General features: G+C 37.0%; 1 protein-coding gene across 1 annotated transcript in view; it reads right to left on the bottom strand.

Annotated features, from left to right (window-relative positions):
* doc2b (double C2 domain beta) overlaps positions 1–17,111 on the bottom strand; it is a 116,583-nt gene that overhangs the window by 16,726 nt on the left and 82,746 nt on the right. The window contains exons 4-5 of the mRNA XM_014472613.2: positions 11,305–11,414; positions 5,437–5,563 (exon numbers count right to left, since the gene is read on the bottom strand). Coding sequence (XP_014328099.2) covers positions 5,437–5,563; positions 11,305–11,414 — 237 coding nt within the window. The remainder of the gene's footprint in view (positions 1–5,436; positions 5,564–11,304; positions 11,415–17,111) is intronic.

Here is a 17,111-nt window from a genome sequence, read left to right as displayed (position 1 = left end):
GGCTAAGTGTTTTTAGAGCAGGTCTCAAGTATTGACGGAAGCTTTGAATAAAAATTTTTAAAGAATTTATTAACAACTCTGTGGTGGAAACACAGCATTTCTTGAAATTGAGCAAAAAATAATGCCAAAAAATAAATTAAAACATTTTCTGAGCATGAATCAGTTTCAGACTCCCTGAGGTGAAAATTAAATCTGTCCTTTTGTTCCAGTGTATAAAAATATTTTCTGCAAACAAACCCCTAAACCCTCAGGTGTGTTTCAGAGTGTTTAAAAGTTAGCACTGTGTGGTTTGGTATGGGGAATGAATGAAGGCATAGTTAGGTTGAACAGCTGTGAAGGTGCCATTAATACTGAATAACAGCAGCAGCTTTCACAACCACATGCTTCCACTATGATGATGTATGTTGAGAAAGAGCCTTATATTAATCAGGCGTCTTCCTCCATGAATAACAACCATTTGCTTCTGCAGTGAAAGTGTTCAGGTAAAGACGCACCTGCAGTCCAAACCCAACAAAACATTGCTTTCTGCTGTGTTTTGTTTTTACTAATTCGCTGAGATTACCAGTCATAGAGATCATGTAGCCATATAGCCACCTCAGATCATATAGCGCTGATCTGAGGTGGCACCAGATGAGCTGCAATGAGGTCCTGATTTACAGTCTGGGAATAAATGAGCTGATATTAGTATCGGCTCATTTAACACAGAAAATGAACGACAAGCTAAAACTGCTTCACTTGATCAGCAATTACAGAAACCAAATGTTTCACACTTACAGCTATGCTGCAAAAAGTTGACAACCTACAAGAATCCACCGGTCATTATCCTGCCTCACCAGATTCAGGTCGTTAGTGATTTCCAAGCCCACCACGTTTCTGTTCTTCATCATTACCATGAAAGTAATGGCGAAGTATTTCCCAAACCATGATCCCCAGACAAAATGCTATTACTAAATTTAAGCCATTTTGAATTCTTGGATTTATGTTTTCGACGTTAATTCAATGGATTTAGCTCATTCTTATTGCTAGCCCCCATTAGGCTTTGCGTGATTTATGGGCGCGACTTCAGCCGTAAACCGGAACCGCCATTTGTTTACATGTTAGCAACTCGCTAACGAGCTTTCGTCAGAGGTCTTAGGCTATAAAATATGTGGGAATAGTAACTATCACATCTTAAATGTGGCAATATTGTTTTATCGCTACCTACAGTCATTGCGGGGTGGGATGGTGACTTGAAGAAGCGGTTAGCGGTTACCCAAATAACCTACACTAGCATATCTAGCTACTTCATTAACTCCGTTGCTTTGGAAATGCGGGTTTTCTACCGTTGGCTTTTTGTCCACACAATGAAACAAAAACACATGAAGCATTTTGGGTTCTCTCTTCAAGTTTAGAATTTTTAAGGCAAGCTCTTTTTTGTTTCCTTATCTGTTTGGTAGGTGATGAAAACTACAGCTTATCACATAAACACTGCCTTTTTGTTTTGGGAGCATGTTCAAAACACACCTGTTGCTGCCACAAATTAAATTTGGTCTGATCATTAGAGTGCAACCACTTATGATCAATTTTTACTTAATATTGTACAATAACTGAAAAGAGAGAACGTAACGTCTGTCATGACTATAGATTAACAAAAAACCCTACAAATTACAGTGAAGTACTGATACTTTCAGAGGGTGCCGGAAGTAAGACCCATAACCATTCCTACAGTATCCCTCCCAGGAATAAGGTCAATATTGGTTCTAAATAATTTGCTAGAAATCACATTCTCTTTTTGTCTAAGGGTTTTTTTCACACCCCATATTACGGTAGACTCGGTTCGATTGGACCAAAATTACGTTTGTTACATTTTCAGCTGCTGCGGGTTGCTTTCACATTGCACTAAATTTATTCAGAATGTATGAGGTGTGAATGTGTAACCAAACTCTGATTTGGACCAAAAAAGTGAGCTCTGGTTCGCCTGCAGACCATGGTCTCAATTCATTTGCCATTATGATGAGGTGGCAAATGATCATAGTCTGGTGTGGTTCCAATGCATTTGCGAATGCCAAGTGGACCAGAGACCGCTCCAAAAGCAGGACGTAGACTATAGCACAGGGTATTCTGGGTAAATACAACCAAAACAAACAAGTGTCTAGACAAAAGAGAAATTCTCCAACAGGTAAAAACTGACACCACTCCATTTTTGTTTACATTTTGATGAAGTCGCACTGATTGTCTTCTTCAGAGGTTTTCGTGTCATTCCCTACAGTATCTCATGGTGCAGCGTTACCACAGGTGAGGAGAGAAATGGGCTTTTCAGAGCTTTTGGTTGGTTTGACACAGTACAGTGTGAAAGAAAAACGCACCAGCTGAAAATGTAACAAATGTTGCAACTTTGGTCCTCAAACTACCCAACCATCAGATGTGAAAACTCTGAAGAGCTTAGTACCAAAATATATTAAAGACCTGTTGTTGTTGTACCAACCTTCCAGACTTCTCAGGTGTTCTGGTTCTGGTCTCCTCTGCATCACCAGAACCAGAACCAGAGCCAAACACGGAGAAGCAGCATTCCTCTAATCTGGAACAGACTTCCAGAAAACGGCTGAGACACTGAGTTCCTTTAAATCAAGGCATAAAGCCCACCTGTTTAGAGCTGCCTTTGTTCCAAAATAACTGGAAATTACAAATGTTTTGATGATGAATATTCTTGATCATTTTTATGATGACTTTTGACAAAATGTAATGTTTGTTTCATAATAGGTTATTTTGTTAAATTTTTATGATGTAAAGCACTTTGAAATGACTTGTTGCTGACTTTGACTTCAGAAAACCCAGTGGACCAGGACCAGCAGGTCGGCACCGACTGTGGAAACTCTATGATCTATCAATCCAGGCCTGGGCTCTGCCTGTTTGTGCTACTTTATTTGTTTTAAAAAATCCAACAAAACCTCCTATCATTTCTACACATTTATGTTTTTTTAGACTTTCAAACACAATGCCTACGCCTCCATCTATGATGTAAGGTTAAACAGTTTTGTCAGGTTATTACAGCTGGCATCATAAACAAAAACTAAACTTTTTTTTTTCTTGAAGACATTTTGTCCACTGCTGAGCTCTGATTTAGCTGTCCTCTTTGTGAACTATGGCAGCGTTTGACTGAAGGGTCCAATAACTGGTTGCAGAATAATGAACCATTTTCCACCGTTCTGTCAGCGAACAGCGAGAAAACAATGATTACGGCTTGTCTTATTTGTTACTTTTACTGCCGAGACGCTTCAATCACTGCAGTTCTCTTCATCGATTTTGAGGGTTAAGTTTTCAGAAAACATCACTGCTAAGCAGCTTGCTAGAGGAAAGTGTAAATTCAGGCTTGTTTCATCGTTTTGATGACGGAGTGTCTGGCCCATTTTAGACAGAAAGAAAGGAGGAAATTTCCACCAAAAACATTTCGGAAATTTTTTTTAAAAAAAGAAGAAAATACTGAGTTTCAAGAGTCACATTTTTTTTTTAATGCTTTTTTTTCTAAAACATTTCTGGGTTTTCTGGTGAAAATGTGCTCTTTTTTTTTTTTGAAGAGTCAAAACCTCCTAGAAAATACTCAGAAATTTTTACATTAATCTCAGAAATTTTGTTGAAAGAAACTTGGAAATTTCTGAGTTTCCAAAGTCACAAATTTGCTAGAAAAAACTCAAAAGTTCCTGAGTTTCAAAGGTTAAAAATCTTTGACTTTTGAAAGTCAGAAATCTCTAAGTTTTTTCTCAAAAAATTCTGAGATTATTTTCAGAATTTCAGAATTCCTGGGTGGAATTGTACCACTGATCATTGTTAAAAGGCCAGGTTTTTATGTTGTCAAAGTCAGACCATTTCAAAACTGGTCCACATGTAGGACATTTTGTCCCTTCAGCTGGAAAACAAAACATATTTTAGAAAGTAGATAAATTAATGCTGTTATGCACACTCCTAACCAATTGGACTCATTTTCAGAATCCAGTGTTTGTTTGAAGAAGGCTGGTTAGTGGAAAGAGAAATGGAGGCGCTCTATATCCCACCAGGACCTAATTTAAACCACAGCAGATTAAAACACCAGGTAGTGAGCCAATAAGTGGGGTGCAGGAGTGGATTATGTGTTGTGAGAGCACAGAGTGGAGTGGAGTGTCATTGAACTGTGACTGAATACCCTCATGAAACTGCCCACACGGTTTGTAATTAATGCGGTGTAATTCTGGATCATCTGTGTCTAAAGAACGGCCCACTGAGCCCAGTACTGCAAAACAACCATAACAGATCCAAGGCATGTTCAACTGAACTGGGAAGTGATGTTTAAAAAATAATAAGTCTTGGTGAAATAATGACTTCTGAAAGATTTATCTGTAAAATAAATCTTTCAGATTAACATATAGTTTGAATGCTGCACTGCAACAACAAAAAAATATTTTTGGTCTACTTTCTGTTGCAAATATCTTAATGTACTTAAAATAAAACAAAACTGACATTAGTAGTTTTTTACCCAAATTTTGGTAATTTTCTTAATATTGATAAGAAATACTAGTTTTTTTAAAAAGTTTTTTTAATCAATAATAGATTATTAGATTTTTTTTCACCTATAACATGGAAAAATGTCTCATTACAAGTGAAATAATGTGCCAGTGGAACTAGTACTTTAAAAAAATCAGTATTAAGGAATACCATAATTGAGCGAAATCAAGATTTTAAATTTAGCTAAAAAAGTTGCATGTAAATTATATATTTGCACTAAAAACTAGATCAAAAATACCTGGTTAGGTTTTGTGATGTGGCAGCGTGCTAATTTCTGTTGTTCCAATAAGATATTTTGTTAGGCTTAATTATGTTAGTACTCTACCTGGTCAAAAACAAAAAAAACAAAACAAAGTTGCCAGCAAAGTCACACACTTATTTCATTGGACCGCCTTTAGATTTCATTACAGCACACATTCACTGTGTTGTTGTTTCAATAAGTTTATTGAAACTTTTCCTGCACAACCAACAGGAATGCAGTAAGTAATTTTTGGAGGCAAATCAACAACAAAACTCGTCTTTTCCAGCAGCCATTGTACAGTGAATACAGCAGTAAAACCAGCTGCGTTCCACTTTGTTGCTAGGTAACAGGCTGGGATTGGCTGAGGTTGCTTGATAACTTAACATTCCAGAGGATTTTGAAACTGTTAGTTTTGCAGACACCAAAAAACATGAACTTATTATCAAAAAACTGCTGGGTGGGGTTGTTTAGCTCTTGCGTTGTTTATAGAATAAGTTCAGATCCAAATGGAAGCACAAAAACCTGAAAAATATGAATTTTGCATAACTGGTCCCCTTTAAAATTCTTGATTTTTAAAGAGCTTTAAAAATCAAGACATAAAACAATATGTGAGACATTGTTTTATACAACAGCACAAACACCCCCCAGTAACATATGCAAGCGTTGGGTTGTACACTTACTGGCAACTGTTTCTCCAGGCAGTTGTTGAAGTTTTTAACTTGGTTGGGCTTCAGCTTCTTGAGGGGAATCCGCGTTTCCCCGATAAACTCATTGTGGCGAAATTTGTCCTCATCACACACTGAGATCCTGAGAGACCAGAAAATATTGAGGAAAAGGTGAATACAGTGAAGCTCATATTAATGCTTTGCAGCTTAAATTAAAAAGATTATTCGGGATTCCAGCTGAAATACAGTTGTGTTGCAGTGAAACTGCCAAGAAGCGCTTTGTCAAACCCAATCAGGGTGACAGGAAATGATGGGATAATTATATATATAAGTTGTGCAATAAGACTCACTGATAGATTTTTTTGGTGGAAAAATCGTCCTGATTATGTGAAGTAAACATTTAAGATCAAATTAATTATTCATCTCTTTCTGTTCTCTTCTCCTTCACACGATGCTTGAATTAAATCACACCGTGAGATGTTCAACTTGTTAACAGATTTGTGTTTTGAGACACTTTAGAAATAAACACAATACTAATCTTTAATACATGACTGTATACTTAAAAAAACATTTATGAGTTAGACAGAAATCAGGAACCTGGAAAGGTTCCAACACTAATCTACCGGCAGGGGGTCGACTAGCTTGATAAGGGAGCTTAATTTCTCATAAAGCTCAAACTGCATCATAAGAAATAGAATAATAGTTCTAAACATTACTGTCAGACAAAATATTATGCACTTAGATATGAATATACGCAAGATTTTCTCATTTTATGAAAATGTATCTCGATATTCTATGAAAATAAGAAACTGATAGACATTGGTTTGAGGTGTTGACTTAGGAAATCATTTATTTTTAAAATTTTAAAATTGTTGAGTTTTGCTAACTCAGTTGCTGATTTTGTCTAAATTACGAAGGTAGGACTTCAGTCAGAAAACATGCAGATCATAAATGTCAGTTTCTGCATCAAATCACGGCTGGAGAATGTGAGGAAAAAGACTCCAAATCATATATGTGAATTTTTGTTTGTATTTTCTTAATTAAAAGCCATATTTGAATGTTCATGTTGTATTTTTCTGTGTGTCTCATTGGTTCGTTTGTTGCCACATCCTCAAAGTTTCTTAAAAAAAGGGAATGTGAGGAGAGGAAATGGAACTGCTGCATAAACAGACTTCAAAGTAAGAGCATGAATGTAAACGTCTAACTACTGGAAGGATTCTCAACAGTCAATAACCAAAAATTTCAACACAAAAGTAGAACTTTGTTCGCAAAACAGCCAAGTGAATTAGCCCTTTTAGAATTTAACTGGAAAAGTTAATTGAGGGGGAAGCTAAGTGAGCTTTCAAAGTTAGCATAAAAGGGCTAAAGTGATGAACAAATAATTAGCTCTATTAGCGCATTAGTGGAAGTGTACCTGGAGAATCACTGGAGCAGGAACATTTCTCTCTCTTTTTTTAAAAGCTTTTTAATATTTACATCGTGGAGACTTAAATTGTAACTTCTGTTTCCTGCTCTTAGCTGAATGTAGCAAAACCCGGGGTGATCATCTCTGACCAGCACATCTGGCACCAACAATGCTCCATTCAATGTCTCTTAAATCCAATCTAAAATGTCTGATTCTGAGTTTGAACTTCTTCACCACGTCCAGATGCACCAACTTCCTGCCATGTGATCAGCTGATTTTCCATTTGTCTCGACAAGCTATTGAAATGATTGGTGAGTTTGTTCTAAGAACTGAACAGAAAAGGAGTGACAAGAAGTACGTATGTCCAAAAGAACTACTGATCAACACAACTTTAGCAGGGTAGAAGAGACTCTGGTTGCTAAAACTATGAAAGTTTTAATTCAGGTAGAAATCAGTCAGCGGTAAAAGACGAACAGTGAGCTTCTGGTTTCACTTTTCAGCCTGGGATCTATATTCCTCTTCAGCATTTCATTAAAGTTACAATGGAAACCAATAATCGGAGCTCTCAGCAGACCTACAGTGTGTCTCCAATAAATGCAGAGAGCGGTCCCTGTGTAAGGGCTCTCTGCCCTGACATGACATGATTCACACTCAGGCTCGTGTAGATGAATACTGTTTGTTTCAAGTGCTTTTCTCTGCATAATGAGCAGCCGCATAAAGAAAAAAACATGCTGCCTTTGTACGCCCGATGGCCTAATGTAATAGGACCACAGGTTGCGTTGGATGTTGTGCAATCAGACATTCAATATCAATAACAGTACTGATAAAAGGGGTGGTGTTGAAATCATGTTTCAATTTGCAGGAATAAATGAGTTGTGTTATTTGGGAACGTGGAGTGCAGTCCACTGGAATGGCTGACCAGATCACGCCTCACGCATGCTGATGCTTCTTCAGGTCTCTGTTGCGATTCAGAGCGGCAACATTTCAGTTGATTCTGATGCCGTGCGACACAAAATCATCGGTAACACACACTAATGTGTTTGCAGGGCGCTGATAAGAGCGGCAGTCAGTCACTGTGGGTCAGAAACTACATCGGCTGCCCAAATACAACGGACTGTCTCTGTCTGACCAAACACTAACTCATTCAGCTGGAACAAAAAATGTGTAAATACTGTAAATATGAATTAAGAACTAATGAACTGAAAAGTTTAACGGCTCTAAAACTGAGCACAGGGGTGGCTTCTGAATGAATGGCATGCCCTGCAGTGTTCTTTTCTTTGTTTATTTCCTGTCAAACAATTAAAATTTCAACAAAACAAACCCAGGAAATGGAACTTTAAAAAATGTCCCCAAAAAAAAGGATCTGCAAAATAAAAAGTAAAAGAGCTTAAAAGGGAGCAGGAAGAAGCAGTGGCTTATCTTGAATTTACATGCAATTTTCTTAAAGAAAAAATATTGTTCTATTCTATGCTGTTGCACTTTAGGCAAGAAAATGTTTATTTTCATCATTTAAAGTTTATTTGAAGTTTTTGTAATGTATTTCTAATATTATATAAAATAAACATAAGTGGTTAAATAAAATATTTATAGAATTGACCATTTTTTAATCTGATTATCCTATTTATAGTCAAAATCATCAAATAGAGTAATTAATCAATAATTTAATTGTTAGTTGCAGCCCTAATATATACAGTATGTATATGTATATGTGTGTGCATATCTACACTATTCAATATTTTGTCATTTTTACTGTTTGTTCTCAAATCAATCATGAGCAAACAAATTCTTACATTTATTTATAATTTATTTTCATCAAATCAATATTTGAACAATCAATAATATCAATAATATCAATAATCAATAATATGAATTTAAGCTTATTGATTCCTTTCCTGACAACTTCCAAGAGCTGCTTTAACGCTTTTCCAGGACAAAACATGGTTGCATCATCTGCAAAATCTCATTAAAAGTTTGGAGCTCAGTACTGAACCCTGTGGGACGCCACATGTAATATTTAAGCATACAGATGTTGTTTGCTTCCGATTTTATGCGGCAGAATTTTATGACTTATTCAACTAAAGGCATTTTTCAAGCCCCGCTACATATTTTATATCTTTAGTTTTCATTATATTTTCCATTCACTCCATCACTGCCATAGATGTTGATCTGACTCTCCATTAAGATGTGTTTTTCTGGATGAATCTAAACACCAATAAACCATCATCAACATTTCCCAGCAGATCTATATGATCAATCGCTCCCTCTGAATCCTTCCATTGGCGATGTTCTCCATCAGAGCCAAAGCGCTCCACAGTTAGCGGCTCACCTTCGCGCAGCTACTTATATACGTGCGGTTGTCTATGTGACGGAAAAATTTAGTAACAAAGTTTAAATAAATTTGAATGTACACTTTATGATATTTCTATTAAAGGTTTGCACTCAGTTGCAGCTCAACAGGACATATGCTCTTCTGACCCTCCTCAAATAAGTGAAGAACAGGGTGTTCAGCAGTTAGAAATGTGAGACATGGCTAAGGTGATGAGCCTAGTTTGTAGAAGTTCAGTTACTAGTATCTGTTTAGCCATCAGCAGAGAGGCTTTTTGGAGAAATGCCTAAAGTTGAGCTGGGAATGTGTATGCAACTCTGCTCGACTGAAACTTACAGATAAGTAACGTATAGATTTTTACCTGACACTTGAGCCAGGGGGTGTGACTAAGTAATGTGTCCTATGTAAATGAGGGGACGTTCAGCCCCAAGTCAGAACTCATCCGATTCTCACTGAGGTGAGCTTTGTATGTTTTCTCCATTTGCAAATGTTAATTAAAGCTGTGTTTGTTCTCTTTTATAGCTGAAGTTTGGTCTCAAATTTTGCGCAACTTAACATCTACACACCTCCATCACCTTAAAAATAACCAAACCTGTTGGGAGTTAATCTGCTGATCCAACCATGTTTTATTTTTTTTTGTGAGAATGAAATGACCCCATAGATGCATTTCATGCGCTTCGGCGTACAGAGCACTGCGTTACATCTTTATGAGACAAAAACTGAAGAAATGTATTTTTTACATTCTAGTGAGGTTTTTGCATCCTTTTGCTTTTTTATTTTTTGTGTATGTTAGCTTACTGTCTGAGGATAAATGCAGTTCACTTTCATAGTTTATGTTTAAACAATAAAATATTAAAATTCTGAAAAACATCGGGTTTGATGCTTCTTGGTCTAAATAACACCGAATGTCGTCAGATTTAAGTGTATTTAGGTGAGTTTTGACGCTTTGTAGTTTGATATTGTGCACAGAAAAAGTTTGCGTGGCTACCGCACATTTTCACGCCAGCGTAAAAGTTGGCGTATATTTACGCCAACTTTGACGCAAAGTTAATTTTTATACATGCCGACTTGTGCGTAAAATATGGCGCCGCACATTTTTTGTGCGCACGCACGCTTTATGCATGAGGCCCTTGGTCTTTAACTAGTGAAGTGATGTGAGTTACCTGCTTTATGGGAATCACGGTTCACATTTTCACATTGTAATTGTTAGCTGCATGTTTGTGACCGTCTGGTCAAAATATCGCAGGATTTTTATGTGTCCAACAGAAGAGATATATTTAGGCTACCAACATACTTATCTGTACTCATTCCATCTAAAACAAAAACTCTGCATATGGTTGCATAATCTTCCTCCACCACTTGATTGCACGCTGTTAACACTTTGGTGCAAAGAAGGGAGCCAGTGGAGGTGAAGTAACGCTTAACTTACATAAATGTACCATAATTTTCACAGGGAGTTAAATGTTTTTGGCTTCAAGTCTTTCCTTATGTGTCGTTACTGAAAAGAAAGACAACAACAACAATAATAATAATAGTAAAAATTTAAGCCTCCCATTTGAGTATGAAAGTAAAAATATTCTGCTTATTTTGATTTGGAGCTTGCAGAAACAAACTGGGTAAACAGGAAGATTGCCCATCTATGGACCTAACAGTCAGCTGTTAAGTAAACACTGTAAAATTGTTATTTATCCTCAGGGGCAAGAAGAACATTTATAGAAGGAACATAAAAACATTTTATTCTAGGCTTTCCTACCTCCATCTGTTATCTTTAACTCGTTCTTTTTACTTTTTAAAACCTTTGTTCTTCTTAGACTTCCTGCATTTAGGCTTTTTTATTATCTCCCCAGTTCCTGTAATTTTCTTTAATTATGCCACTTTACCTCTCTTCCTTCTGACTTGCTTTAATCCGATTCCTTCCTTTCAGTCTCTTTTCTTCATTCTCGTCTCTTCCTTCCTAATTTAATTCTTGTGATTTACTTAAATTTTCCTCCTTCCTTACTGTAATTCCTGATCATTTCTCCCCCTTACTTCTCTTCTCAGCTTCCATTTTCCCCCCACTAACTCCATTTGTTGTCTTTTTTTTCCCAAATATTCTGAATTTTTGCCTTTTCTTTGATACATATCACTATCGTCATTTTGACGCTGAGCGTACCTGAGAGTTTTGCGGACCATATCCTCGTCGGTGATGCCGTAGTAGGTCAGGGTCTCGTTCCAGAAGGGGTTGAGTGTGTTGTGCAGGGTCTTGGTTCTGAGTTTATTCGCCTGAAACACAAATCACATCCCCCACTTAATGCTCATGATTGAATACTGGTTCGCCTGACAGCTAAGGAGAGCTCATCCCCAGAGTCATTGAAATGCTGCCAATATTTCTTTTTTTAAATTCCAGGAAAATGTTTCACAGGGTCCTTGCGTGACGTCTTGTAACGTGCATGCAAATATAATCTCACTGCTGCCTGGCAAAAGTATTAATACCTGTGCTCAAAACTAACGGGGGGATGGATTATCTTCTAAAAATAGGTGTTAAATTAAAAAAAATGACTTCATATCTGGAGCAAGAAGCCAGTTTTGGAGCTCAACCAGCAGCAGTTCAGAGGCGAAGGGGGGATGCTACAAATGAACCACTGGTGTCATAATCGCTTCAGCGGTGGAGGCTAAAAAGGTGCTGCTCTCTAGCCAATTACTACAGTACTTTCCCTTTGACTTCGAGATCTCTGCTCTAACTAGCTGTAATTTTAAAAGCCCCTTACATCTTACATCTGAAGCTAAAAAGGGACGTGTGGGAGGTTTGATGCGCAGGTGCACTCTAAAGAGAGATCCTCCTGGATGACTGAGGAGCAACACAAATACACGATCCGACACTTTTAAACACCATAATGGCTCCTGAAAGCAACTTTCACTTAAATCCAATAAACCCTGGGCTTGATATAATTATGTTTTCATGGGTGCTGTTAATATGTTCTCATTTGTTGGAATCACAACCTATAAGTAGAAAAAGCACAGTGTCAGTCTGCTCCATGGCTTTAAGGTTTTTATGACACTACTGGCTTTTATTGGGTGTTAATGTTTTAAAAAGTGAGCTCTACAAGCCAGGAAACGGCACTACACATGGCCTAGTAAAAGTATTCATAGCCATTCAAATCCACATTTTAATGGGATTTATTATGAGAGACTAATAAAAAGTTGAGCATAATTGTGCAGTGGGAGGATGTTTTTATATATGAAAATAAATAAAACCTTGACTTTTTTGGTAGTATGTCAAGTGGTTGCAAATATTTTCCATCTTTATTTTTTTAAAATGATGATGGAAAATATCTGAAGGCCATCTGTCATTTTGACAAAATCATAATTCACACACTTGACCATCTGTTGCAGAGGCGCAGACATTTTCAACTTTGTGCTCAAAGTACATGATGGAAATTTAATTGCGGAGGCAATTAAATTGATCAAAGAAAAAAAACAAACAAACAAACATCTGAGTACGACCTCTGACCTGCACTCGCCATACACAAGCTGACAGTTCACCACAGTGATGAACTGATTCAGTACCTATTACTAAATGCAGATCAAATCAGGATGAAGAAATGCACATTTGCACTTAGAAAAATGTTCCCACATGATATTATTATTTGAATAGTTGCTGAAAGCTGAGATTTCACTAAAATCAAGGTTTTTAAGTCCTAGCTAAATTTGTACTTTAACTAGGGCCAGAACTTTAAGGCTTTCATTTTGATTAATTAATTACTAAGAATTATTCGTATTTTTGTTCCATTCAAAGGTTCCAGCTGAGACTTTGGTCATTCATTGTTTCTGGTACACTCATAAATCAGACACTAAAGCAACATTTGCAAACAACAGCGATGGACAACAAAGCCTGAAAAGACTGTTGTGTTAAGTTGTGCTAAAAGGAGCTAACTTATCAGTGAAGCTAGCCTGAAATAGCATCTCAATGCTAAACATGGAGCAGCGCAGACATCCCCAGTGCTACAGACCACAGTCTACATTTCTAAAGAGGGATTTGTTCAAAAAAGTTCCATAAATGATCAAAACTTGAAAACTGAACAGGTATAATAAAATTTTGCACCAATCTGATGGCTTAATAACTTAAATAATAGATGGAAAAACAAGCAATTGATATGTTTGATGTTGAGCTCATATGTGCATATTTTCAAAACTTTAGCAGCAAAAGCAATTTTGAAATTGAAAATATTGCTTATTTTCTTGGTAGCTTTTTTTTTGTCCTTCAAGCTATTAAAATATGATTAATTAATTACAGACCGTGCAATTAACTCAATTAAAATCTTCAATCGAGTCCCGCCACTAACTTTAATGTTACCCGTCAGTGCAGCCTAATCTGGAATAATTACAAGCATTTCATTGTGTTGGATTGCGGTTTCTGAAGTGATGAAGCTGTGATCCGGCTTCGCAGCAGAGCGTGAAACGTCACTTCTCATTAGGACGCAAACATAACTTATGACCTCTTCAGCTGGCCATTAATGAGGCTCTTCGACCGAGTCTAATGACTATTTTGAGGGGACGTCGACAGGAAGGAGACGGCATCGTGTTTTGCTGGCAGAATGTGCAAAGGCCCCCGTGAGGCCTCATACTGAGACAGGAGACACATCCAAGTGGCAACAGGCCGCCATGGAGAGGTTTATTCGACTTACTGGTCCAAGAATCCATGACAACTCAAATTTATTTGAGTTAAGCTGAAAGGAGCTTGGTTGGTATTAGTGGTGACACCCACCAGGACACAGAGAAACCCGGAAACACCCCAGAATAAATTTAAACAAACGAGAGAGAAAATAAAAACACCTGTCCTTCAAACTATCAAGAGCCTATAAATAATTGCTTTCATGTCAGAAACTGTAAAAAGGAGCATTAGTATGAGCTTGGGAAGTTAATTTCCAAGCTGTGGGTGCTGACACTGTTGCCATGACACCGCCTCACAGAAGATGCACCACTTTATCAGCGGGGAAAGGAAAGGAGAGCAGCAGCAGAGCCAGACTAAAACTGTACATCTTGACCTTCAGCATTTCAGCAAATGGCAGAAACTATTAGTCCATTTGTAAGAGCAAGGGCGTTTTTAGAGGATCCTCTCATTTCTTCTCTTCATACATGCAGGAAGCAGCGCTTCCAGAAAGTAGATGCAATATTAAGTCAGTGGTTGGCTGAGTGGTGGTGGCTCATAGAGGATAATTACTGTTTGTTTCAAGCTAACCTTTGACTCATTCTAACTGTGCATTTCTGGTTCGAATGATTACAGCTGCTATGAGTCTAAAAGGACACAAAATTGCTGTCAGAAAGCTGCTTGACGTAAAACGGCAGCACGTTTCCAGAAACAGAGCCTCATTCAGAAGAATCTAACAAGAGGACTGAGGATCAATGAGACAATATGTCATCAAAGAGCTGGGTGTAGGGAAAGCCAAATATGTAATGCGTATTTCATTTTTCAGGTCCAGTTATTAACGTAGACTGTTCTTTTTTCTTTATTTTTTAGGATGGAATGATTAGAGCAGGGTTTCACAAACAGCATTAGCTTCTGGCGAAGGAACCCCCTTTGTAGACCCTCAAAATTTGAAGAGAATGTTTTTTTTCTCATTTTTATTCATTACTCCATAATTATTACTTTCATTTAGCATAACAGCTGCCACGTACTTTCTGATTTTAAACAGATACGGGTTCTTCTCTTGTCAGAAACTTTTCCGTTTTGCGCTTGCTACGCTAGGTTGAAGTGCAAAGCATCTTGATAAAAGTGCAAATGGGAAATGATCTTTGAAAAATTGATTTGATTTTATAATTTTAAAAAATTAGTTAAATTTATGATTAAAAAGTGTATTAGACTAATTTTTTTAATTTTTACATTCTTTTTCTTATTTTCCCTTCAACCTGCTGAGCCCTCCATAGCGCCCCCTGGTGACCTTCACTTTGAAAAACACTGGATTTGTGGTAAATTTACTAAAGTGTGCTGACAATCATGATCCGTGTCACCTCTAGAATATAAAATATGAAATATATAGTTTTTAAAAAAATCAATGTGTTTAATTATATTGAGTCAAATATAATTAATTCTGTATTTAATATATTATTTTTGTATTTATTTCCAGTTTTAAACAATGAATGACATTTAAATAATTATTTCACAAATTATTAATTATAATTTTTCACTCTTTGCTCTCTATAGAATCCAAACCTATAACCACAAAACCCAATGCAAACTGTTGAATGCAGCGTTGTAAAGTGGAGAGATGAGTCTGGTGAGGGCTTTTCTCAGGTAAATTGTTGCATTTCTTAAAAAAAAAAAACATTTTCTTTTTGGAAGGATGAAGTTGTTAAAATGTGTGGTGAACAAACAAAGCAATCTGCTCTCTTGTATCTCAGAAATCCTTCCCGTAAGAAGGGAGATAATCACAGATGATGTATACAGTTGGCAGATTTCCGCCTTAACCTCAGGAGATTAAATCAGAGGAGCTGTTTGATTTAAAGCAGCAGAAGACAGACTTGTTTGTAGGGGAATAATTGCACGATAGCTTCATTCAAAAGCTCTTTTTGAATTGATTATTCCTGATATTCCCGTCTATCTTTGCACCCTTGCTAATTATTACATTTGTGCACTTCTGGAAAATGAGCTGTGACACCTCAAAGTCCCCCGTCAGTGTCAGGACACATGGAGCAACCCAGGGTTTATTTAAATTAGATGTGCCGACAAAAACACTATGTTCTGCTTGCTGCTTTGGAGCAGAATGCTGCCTGGAAAACTCACAGTGACACAAACTCCTGAAGGCAACAATAAAGGGTGACAGACATGATGAGTGTTTCCCTCTGCTTGCAGAGAACTAACAGTCTCCGCCTTTAAAGTGTTCCTCTATCTTTGTTTGCAGCTCAAACAGAAAATTTGACTTTAAACGTGACCTATTATGCTTCCTTGGTTAGGATAGATCTATGAATCATACCATAAACATGTTCATTACATTATCTACACAAAATAATTTCTAGATAATGAGATTTTAGTCTGCTCAGTTTCAGAATGGGCTGTTTTAGGACCTCCTGTCACTTTAAATCCAAATCAGCTGCTGCTGGCCACGTTTACACTCGCATGTGAAAATGACTGCAAACAGATGTACAATTATATAACCGTACATCCTTGAAAAGCAATGGTAGAGCCTCCTGCACAATCAGCACGAACGTAATGATGTCAAGATCTTAAGTTTCTAGGGAACTTGGCCCCACAGCATCACAGATCCTCTGCTGTACCAAGCAGTCCCACAATGCTTTGCTTTACAACAGACCCTCCTAGAATGTTTACTTCACCGTTCCACTTAAAGTCCCACATGATTTATGTTTGTGACGGCACAACATCGCAGCCACTGACAAATTTTATGTTTTCAATGTGAAATTTTGCTACTTCATTTTGAGGATTTTATTTGTCTTCATTAGAGGGCAGATAAGACAAAATGGTGGCGTGATCAACGGAGAAGCATCCATGTTCATGCCTGAGAAACTGATCAAATACAGAAATTAAGACCTTTGGAGCTTTCAACAATTTCTATGTCAGTCACAGTTCTGGTGACAGTGTCAGCACCAGAACTGAAGATTGCAACTTGAAAATCTCAGCATGAAAGACAAAGACTGAATAGCTGAACATGAAGGTTTTACCTCTGCCCAAAAGCATCCCCTTCATAAATACATGTTAGGCTGAAAACAAAGTCATGCAGTTTGTGTCTCAACTGGTTGTTGTATTGATTTGTTGTGAAGAACTTTGTGATCTTTATATCTTAAAAGACTGAATATAAATAAAGTTATAGTTGCTTATAGATACATGTGTATAAAACATCCACTGAAAGCAGAAGAAGAGCATTTTTCCTGAAGAAATTTTTATTCAGAAAAAATATATTTATATATATTTTGTAATCTATAGGAATGCCTGTAAATATATGATTATTAATAAAGTGTTATTTATGT

This window comes from Xiphophorus maculatus, chromosome 11 (assembly GCF_002775205.1).
Source record: "Xiphophorus maculatus strain JP 163 A chromosome 11, X_maculatus-5.0-male, whole genome shotgun sequence".
NCBI classification, from domain to species: Eukaryota; Metazoa; Chordata; class Actinopteri; order Cyprinodontiformes; family Poeciliidae; genus Xiphophorus; species Xiphophorus maculatus.
Note: the sequence above shows the minus strand (reverse complement) of the source record. Positions and strands in the feature narration are given on the sequence as shown.